The 10,118-nt window shown below is 29.8% G+C and overlaps 1 protein-coding gene across 1 annotated transcript; it reads right to left on the bottom strand.

Moving 5' to 3' along the window:
* Positions 1-241: 241 nt before the first annotated feature.
* On the bottom strand, positions 242-586 carry BDCG_05787 (uncharacterized protein; the record flags this gene model as incomplete). Its single annotated transcript, XM_045421481.1, has 1 exon — positions 242-586. The coding sequence occupies one exon, from the start codon at positions 584-586 to the stop codon at positions 242-244; it is 345 nt and encodes a 114-aa protein (XP_045277359.1).
* Positions 587-10,118: the final 9,532 nt, after the last annotated feature.

Raw genomic sequence — 10,118 nt, forward strand, 5'->3', positions numbered from 1 at the left:
TATATTGATTAATGAGTCACTGATCTCATGACAGTTACAGAGACAGACATCTATTATCAAATCAATCACAGAAGCTGAATATATTGCAGCTAGTGAGACAGCTTGTAAGATAATCTGATTGAATGATATGTTATATGATGCTGAATTGATGAATAATGAAAAAGTGAAAATATGCTTGCATCTATGAGTTGATAATAAGGGAGCAATTGATCTAGCAAAGGAGAAATTCTTAACATGAAGATCACATTATCACACTACAAAGTGAACAGCGCTCCACCACGAACTCGCTCAATTTTTCGAATAAGAACCCGCCGATAGATCCATCGAAAAGCCCTCGATCATACGAGCATTTTGACCCCATCGCCGACTGCATACCCCGTGTGGTGGTGGAGTTATCCAGCCAAATGTGAACCAGACGTTGTTCGAAACTCCTGTGTGGGATTATCCCCCGTTCACCCCTACCACACCACAACCCTGGGCCAAATTGCCATACAAATTGTAAGGCGAAGAGACCTAACCATATGCGCCAATCTTCTCGATTTTGGAAGATCCCTGACCTGTAATTGTGGAGATATCTGAGAAGCATCTTCCACGAAAACCCTGTCTATCTTTGATGTTCCAAAACATCAACGCCAAGTCCCACCCACGTACCGCCCTTCCCAATCTGGCCCACCTCCGGCAGAAAAATACAAAAAGATACCTCAGCAATAGTATCAAGCACATAGTCAACAGACACATCTGAAGTGCATCCTCCGCGAAAAACCCTCTCTGTCTTTGGTGTACCAAGACATCAACACCAAGTCCCACCCTTGTACTGCCCCTCCTGATCTGGCCCATCCCCAGCAGAAAAATACAAAGAGATACCTCAGCAACTGTACTTGATACATAATCAGCAGACATGACAACTATAAAATCAGTATATCTCAAGGTCTGACTGAGCCTTTGATCCCTGCACAGTGAGATATATTAAATCTAGTTTTAATATCTCAATATTCAATAGATTCTGCAAGGAATTGAGAACAGCAACACTAGATTTCTATTGAATTTGAGAATTAACTCTTTATTGATATAATCATTGACAAAGTCTTCTATTTTAAGATATAAATAACCAGTTCCTCTACATTCTGCTGACAATATTTACATTATTATATAGAAACAGACTTATATTCTCTATAATATCAAGACTCTGAAGAGAGAAAGTCTTAGTAGAGAGTATACAGTAGTGCATATCTTAGCAGTTTTTATCTCATTCTTCTGCAGTAGTTAATGCAAAAAAAAGATCTTAGAAATAGTTTTTTACTTCTCTTGAAAAAGTAAGATGTTTTTCTCTGAGTTTTATACAATATTCTTACAAAGAATTAAAAACAGAGTTATTTTCTGTTATAATTTCATATTCTTTTGAGTAAGAATTACTTTTTCAGTGACTGAAGAGCTTTCATTAATACTTAATTCTTTTTTACACTCTTTATTAACTGATTTGAGTTGCACACTTGTTATGTGAGAAGAATTGAATGATTTAGAATAAAATTGAATAGTTTTAATCAATTTCTCTGCAAGAAATTGATTTATTTTGTGATTCAAAGATTGCTTGAGCCAGCGTACAATTACAGGCGTACGCCGGCTTCTTATATATCATAATATCGTACACTAAATTAATTAGTGGCTGCTATGGCCCCTTTACACTGTAAGCAAGTTTGAAAGCAGCTGTGTTATTATTCAACAGTTGTATGTTCTTTCAAATCACATTCTCTCTCATCAGATTCAGTCATGCTTATATAAGTATAACATTCACTCTAGCTTCATGCAGATCAGCATGTCACTAGTGTTTATAATCTTATAATCTATCTCTGATTCAGCTACTATTCTGTGTACACTCTCATAAAGAAACTTTCACTATATTACACTTCTTATTTACTAACTTTTCTCATTCTTCAATCATCTTCTTCATTATTATCATTATCAAATGTTATCATTATTTCATCTCAGATTACTGTCTCATCTTCTGTTTAACACCTTCTATCTATTTATCTATCACATTATACATGTTTCTGATGATGGCTTCTTGTTCTCATAACAAGCATCATCATAGTACTCATACTGAGCAGTTTGTTAGCAGTAAGTGTAACATATTATGAAATGTATATAATCAGAACTTGTTTATCTTCTAATAATTATCAGAATATATTATCATGAATGACACATCTTCTTCATTTTCTTATACACTCTCAACTGTTTTTCTTCTTAGTGAGTTTCTGATCATGTTTTCTAACATGATTTTGCATGAATGCAGATGCTGATTTATTTGTTTTTATTTATATAGAATCTTCACACATTGACAGGTTCATATCTGCTGATAATAGTGAATTCAATATTGAATCATTAATCAAGAACTTGAAAAACATGATAATGAAGAAATTGTCTGTGTTATATATAACTGAGTCTTCTACATTCTCTTCTACTCTCTCTGTTTCTTTCTCTGATGCTTTCTCTCAATCTTCTACATCTGTCTCTGTGTCTGATTCTCCCGCTTCTGCTACCTCTGTTCCTGTAATCTTTACTTCTGCTACTTCTGATTTTACTGTCTCTGCTGTCATTATCAGCTCTCCTCATTTTAAGAAGATATTATATAGACTTAATGAATTATATTTCTCAGTGTATACACTTCTGTTCTTCTTACTGACTCTCAGAATGATTTATTATACAAAGACTGTATATAATATAACTATCTAAAGCTCAGTCACAGACACTGATTATTATATTCATTTTAAATATTTATAATGAAATAATTATTCATTCATATCAGAGAATCACTCTCTTCTTTAACAGTGTTAAGATTGTAAGTCTTTTTCTTTTTCATCTTTTCTTTCTGATGCTGATTTTTCTATTCTTAGAAAAAATTATTATAAGTTTTACTGTGTATGAAGTTATAATGTTCACAGATATCAAGAAGCTTTTTATAACTGTAAAGTTCAATATCACAGAAATATTCATTCTGATAAATTTCTTCAGAATGATAGATCTGTATCAGTCTATTCTCTGATATCTGTTATCTGACTTCATAATACAGATAAAAGATATCTGTGTTTTCAGAAATAGAAATATGAATGTTGTACTCTTTTACACTTATAGATATGAGACTTATACACCTTGTCTGAGATGTTATTGTGAAAATAAGTTATTTATATACTGTATTCTGCTTTCTGCATTCTCTCATGTTTCTCTCTCTCTTTCTAAGAAGTCTTGTGTGTGTTGTAATTATATGTACAACTCTAAGATCAGCAGATATTTATTCAGTAACTGTTCTCATCTCTGATTTTATGATTTTTATATACTAATAATGATTCTTAGTTGCTCTGATGTCAGAGATCATTCTAATCAAAGATAATAATACTGCTGAGACTATTCTCTCTCACTCTTAAGCTTCTTCTATTACTTTCTCTTCCTTCTCTGTGAGAAAGATTGTGTGCACACTGAGTTATAAGTATTCAGTCTCAGATAACTCTTACTGTTATTTATTCAGTTCTGTATCTTCTTCTTCTTCTATTTCTTTCATCTTCATTCTCTCTATTCTGATATCTGATTCTGTGAGTCTCATACTCTTCTTCAATTTTTCTACATATACACATACACATTTCTATATTGATATTCCAGTCAATCTTGTGATAAATGACATTAATATTTTACACAGAGTAGTAGAGAAATCAGAGATATGCATGATATTATTATAAGAGTAGCTTATAACTCTCAAATCTCTTACAGATCTTGAGTTTTGAGATTTTCTTTGTTTTTGATGTTTTTCAGATGACATGGTGTTGAAAATAGATTAACATATAACATATGAAAATGAATGAGATGTGTATGATAATATTTATCTTTTATAACTGACTCTTACAGTTGATAATCAATTTATTATCTCTTTTCTTTTCTTACACTTTCTTTGTCTGCTAGTCACTACTCTTACACAATCTCTATATAATACAGTATTCAGTGACTAGGTTCAGTAGCTTTCATCTTTTATAATTCTGTCTCATGTATTATACTGTCTCTCTTCACTCACTTAGATTACTATAGTGAATAGTTCATTGAAACTAACCTCATCTGATCTCTGAGCATTCTCAGAGATTGAGATGACTTAGTCTTATATATCTGTAAATGTTTCAGATAGTTCATTCTCTGTAATCTCTATAATTAAACTGATATAAACAGTTAAATTCAACTCTGAATTTCTTTTTCTTCTGTGATCTGACTTATATATAAGTCTGCTGCTTTGAGACTGCTCTTTATTATATTACATCTGCTATCTGCAGTGTGTTATCATATAATTAGCTACAGTCTCATTACTTATTAAAGTGTGATATTTATCTGATTTCTTCATTTCTTCTCATTCATTTCTTATAATTATGAAAAGATTGAAATAAGTGAGATTATCTGATTTATAAGTGTCTATGATTTAGACTGACTGTGTGACCGTGTCTGAGACCAGAATCAAACTTTACAGTTGTCATGTTGCTTAAAAGCATTACTTCTGATCATGATTTGTGTTCATCACATTGATCTTAAATCCTGTTATTTCAAATATTAAAGATCTCAGATTCACTTTTCAAATAAAAATCTAGTCTCAGATAAAGAATATATTTGAATTCTTAGTCACATTTTCATTCTGATCTCATTATTGAAAATGACATCAAATAGAATCATGAAATCATTTCTCACTTATATAATATCATAACATAGTGCTCATTTGTTGAAAATTGAACAGAGAGTATTACTAAATATCATTACTTTTCTGAATATAAATTATAATCAATATCATTTTAATTAAAAAAAAATGTAAAATACAAAAAATAATAAAAAAACAAAAAATAAAATAATAAGAAAAAATCACAACAAAAAAAAAAAAAAAAGAGAAAGAAAAAGACAGAAAGAGAAAGAAAAATAAAAATAAAAAAAAAGAAAAAGAAAAAAACAAAAAATAAAAATAAAAAAAAATCAAGATTGCAGAGCTGTAGTATCTTCAAAATATTCACTTCTCAGAGTCTTCACAATGTTCATCATCAACTGTGTATCTCTTACAGTAAGAGTAACATGACTGTATTGAGTCATTGTCTTAATATCATCTAATAAATAATCAGTATATATCTATATAAATGTGAATAATTAGAAAATATACACTTAAAAAGTGTGATCAGAGTGAACTCTGCTGTCACTTGAATAATATCAAGAACAGAACACTGAAATTGATGATTCTTCTCATTGATTTCACAGACAAGGCATGTGAAGATAATCTTGAGAAATATAAGATTCTCTGACTTCTGATAGAAATGAATCTCACAGAGAGACTCTATTTTCATTATATCAGAGACTGAGTGTTATTAAAAAGTATTACTTTAATGCATATGCACTTACTGCAGTGATTTACTCTCTGCACATGTGACTGAGAGTTGCAGCTTTCTCATGCCACACAGCTCTCTCTGAGATGCTGTCACTAGTTTGCAATTCATGCAGTCTCTCAGTCCAGCACATACTGTGTATATACAGCCCTGTGTGCTGGGGCTGTGTTGGTCATTATGGCCTGGTATGATACTCACTTTTCACAGGCCATGTTTTGTTTGATTGAGAGGGAAAGAGGAACATGACTGCTGTTTTATTTAAGAGAAAATGAGTAATTGAATCTGTAGAAGATAATTTGATTTCTTCTGCATTTGAAATTTGATTAGTCTATACTCTTCAATTTGAGGGTTTCTGAGAGTGTTTTAATAGTTTTCATATCAGCTTGAAATTAGTGATTGATTGAAGAAGAGAAAAGAGAGAAGAAAGAAATGAGAATAACTTATCTTTATAATATAAAAACAGAGAATTGCTGTAATCATTTGTTCTAGCAACAAAGATCTGTTTTCTGCATGTATCTCTGATATAGATTATATAATAACTGTATACAAAGAATATCAACAGTGCATGTATTGAATAAAGATAATATTGCTATACAACACTGTAGCTGTTTCTGTACATCACTGAAAGCTGTTAATATTTTCTTTGAGTCTCTTTATATTTCATAAGTCAGTAATATATTTCAATGCACTTCTTCTTTCATCATCATTATCATCATCATTATCATCACTATCATCATTATTATCATTATCACTATCATTATCATCATTATCATCATTATCATCACTATCATCATCATCATTATTATTACTATTATTATATCATTTCTGACTGTCTCTTCTGCCTTCACTCTTCTTTAACACTCACTGAAATTAATTATGTTATCTCTCTTCAAATATTCTGCAGTTCTGCAGACCATCAAGGTGTGTGAGCACTGTCACAGATTGAAGAAAGAGAAGAAGAAGATGTTTAAGTGAGAGAAGACAGATTATAAGACATGTTTTAATATCTTGAAGAGACTCTGTAAGAGAGTAGAATGATAATGATTTTAAGTAACACTTCTGATAGATTTAGACTGAACTAAGTATAGAAATAATGTGAATGACATCACTTATAAGAGATTGAAGAAGAAGATAGTGAAGAGTCTCATGCAGTAGTAGTGAGATCAGAAGAAGTTCTGAGAATGATTTGAGATCAAGATAAAGAGAGAGAGAGAGAAGAAGAGTGTTACTGCAAATAAGCAGTGATAGAAGAAGATTAAGAGAGTATTGAAGTGAGAGATAAAGAAGTCAAAACTGATAAGTTTTTTATTTATTAAAAGATAATAATTTTTGATAATACTTCTATTCTCTAATTGATTAGCAGAAGCTGACAGAGAAGAAGGGAATTAAGACCTTGTTCAGGTCTTGAATGCATTTCATGATTCAGAATATTGAGAAGACAGTTCTGCTCTCTGAGCATGTCAATCTACTTACTGCTGAGATGAAACCTGAGACAGCAGATCAGAAAATGTGAGATTTTGAGACACAGGTTAATCTGGCTGAAGAGAAGCAGTGAGAACCCTTCTCTGAGAAGACAGTGAAGAGAGATTTTAAGATGATTATTATCTCAGATGAGAAGGAGAAGAAGAAGAAGAAGAATAAGAAGTGAATTGTAAAGAATGATAAGAAGAATGAGAAAGAGAAGAAAGATAATGAGTAGAAAAAGTTTTTTTCTTTTTATATTAGTTAGTTTAGTTATAAGTTTATAATTATTAATAATTGAAATTAATTTTGAGTTTTTAAAAATTATTATACAAGTTGTAATCAAGTCAGAAACAATATATATATATATATATATATTTAACTATCATGATTCACAAATCACTATAATGTATAAGTATCAACATTTTTTCAACATTAATATTCACAATATTAATATATTTTTAATAATATTATCTGATAATATAATTTAGTAATACTCTCTTTCACAATATTAATATATTTTAAGAAATATAACAGAGATTAATCAAGATTGTTTATTTACTTTTATACATCAATGATATTCAATCTGAGTTAGTACTAAAATTATAACTAAGCTAAGAAACAAGATTATTTTCTCTTATATTAATTCTTCTTACACACATCAGTGATCAGTTATTGAAAATAAATTATCATCTTTCTTAAATTATTATCATATCTTCTGAATTCACTTCTTTCACTTCTTTTACTTCTATTGAAGATTCATAAACTCTTCAAGAAATCACTGTGAATTACAAAGTCTATGTTGTTTATAATTCAACACAGAATGCTCTCTTTCAATCATAATAAATAATCACTTCATTCTTCACATCTGATTTCAGGTCATGAAATTTATGAAAAACTCCACATAAACATTGAGATGAACTATGAAATAATTATTAACAGATTGTATTATAGATTACTGAAGAGTCATCTCTCTACTACAATCACTGTAACTTTATTCAGAAACATTCATTATAGACTGATCATAACTCTGAAGAAATTTCCTGACATCTGAAGTCATCAGAATGCAGACAATAAAAGAAAAATAATTAGAAAATTACTACTGAGCTGATAAGTTGCTCTATCAGATAATGATTTTTGATAATACTAACTTTCTAATTTGAAGAAAATCATGTGAAAACAACCCTGTATCAGTACTCTGATTTCATAACTCTCATTTAATAACTTTTATGAATAATTACTTTGTATGTGTATATCTCTGAATCTTTCTCTTCAATCAATTGAAAACCCCGAATTCTGAACACTTCTTTAAATACTTAATTCAAATCTTCATATTTTACATCAATTCTGTCTTCAGTTCAATCTCAAGACACACTATAAAGTCAATATACAACATCTAGAATCAGAGTTGAAGAATCATCAAAGAGTGTCTCTTACAGTGAATGCATGAACTAGTATAAACAATCTTGCATTTATGAGAGTTATATGTTATTACATTGATGAGAACTGAACTTATTGAGAGACATTAATTGAATTTAAATCATTGATCAGTAGTCATACTGAGAATTATATAACAGAGATATTAATGACTGTGATTAAAAATGACTATTGAGATATTAGTCTCAGTCTTCTTATAATTACAACTGATAATGCTGTGAATAACTATACTATGATGAAGAGCTTGAAGCAAAAATTGGCTTTGCATTTCTGAAATAGTAAATAAGGTCATATTCTCTACATTGCTCATGTGATTCAACTTATGATACAAACACTGATAAAGAATCTTAACATTGAGATGAAGAATAATGAGATGACTGATTCTTGAGATGAGAATGAGATGAAAGTGATTACTTAAGTAACTTTTACATTTACTTTGCAAAAGATAATGTTTTTTAATAATACTTTTTAATATTGTTTTTTGATAATGCTTTTTAATAATGCTACTGTTAATTTTGAATAGATTGACTAATAATTTAAATATCATAGCTTTGAAACATTGCTAATGCAATTTGTACCTCTTCTAAACAATAACAACAATTTCATGATATTCAATAAATAAACAAATCAGTTATATCACTGAATATGATACAGAATGTTAGAACACAGTGAAGTTCAACATATAAGATAACTATTTAAGCTCTTTGATTGCATCAGATAATTGATCATTGAGTGTAACACTCTGATTGAGAAAAGATTCAGATATTGAAACTTTCTGATATGAAGTGAACTCAGTTGAAATATGTGATTAATTTACTGTTTCAGTTTTATAAGATAATAAAGACAGTCTCAATCACTTATATATCAATACTGCAGTCAGTCTGATGAGTATATAACAGTTTATTTACTCATCTTGAGAAGCAGTTGAATCACTTAAAAAGAAATTCAGTCTGAAATAATGCTATAGCACAGGCTATTATTACTGTAAGAAATAAACTGGCATATTACTACAGTAAAATAGAATAATCTTTTACAGAGTACTATACTGTAGCAGCTCTACTAGATTTCTTCTGTTGAGTTAATATCTACACTTCTCAAGATTGAACAGAGAAGAAACAAGACTTATATGTCAAATTAGTCTGAGACTACTACAATGTCAACTATCAGAGATTTGAATGAGCAGATATTTAAGATATGAAGACAGTAAAATACAATTCTCTAGTAAGTAATGATCTTTGATAACACTTCATATCATATAGAACTATAATACTAACTTTGAAACAGAACTTGTATACATTGATTGCAACTGAAAATCAGACAAAACTACATGCTTATAAAACTGAATTTGACTGCTATCTTCAAGATGATCTGATGAATTTACACATCAAATCAATTCTAGAGTTATAAAAAATTATTAAGAGTACATATTCAACTGTTGCACTGATGACACATGATATTCTGACAATTTCATTGACAGAGATGAGAATGAAGTGAAAGTTCAATTCAAGTTGAGATATTTATCACTATCACTGAAGACAATTACAAGAAGAAATAATCAAGAAACTTATAATTATAAAACATGGAATTATCAGACAGTTTAATATCTCTGATCACAGTATATCAGAGAAGTATAGTTTTCATGAGAAAGTGAAGAATAAACTTACACAAGAATGTATTTAGTTATTTCATGAGTGTTATCAATAATCATTACCAAATTCTGATTATATAAGCAATCACTGAATGAACTGAATGAGACTGATTTTGATCTTCAGTCTCAGTCTCATTCTGATTTTGAAAGAATGATCATCTTTCATAGTTTATCCTGGAAAA

This window comes from Blastomyces dermatitidis (genome assembly GCF_000003525.1).
Source record: "Blastomyces dermatitidis ER-3 genomic scaffold supercont1.6, whole genome shotgun sequence".
Lineage (NCBI taxonomy): Eukaryota > Fungi > Ascomycota > Eurotiomycetes > Onygenales > Ajellomycetaceae > Blastomyces > Blastomyces dermatitidis.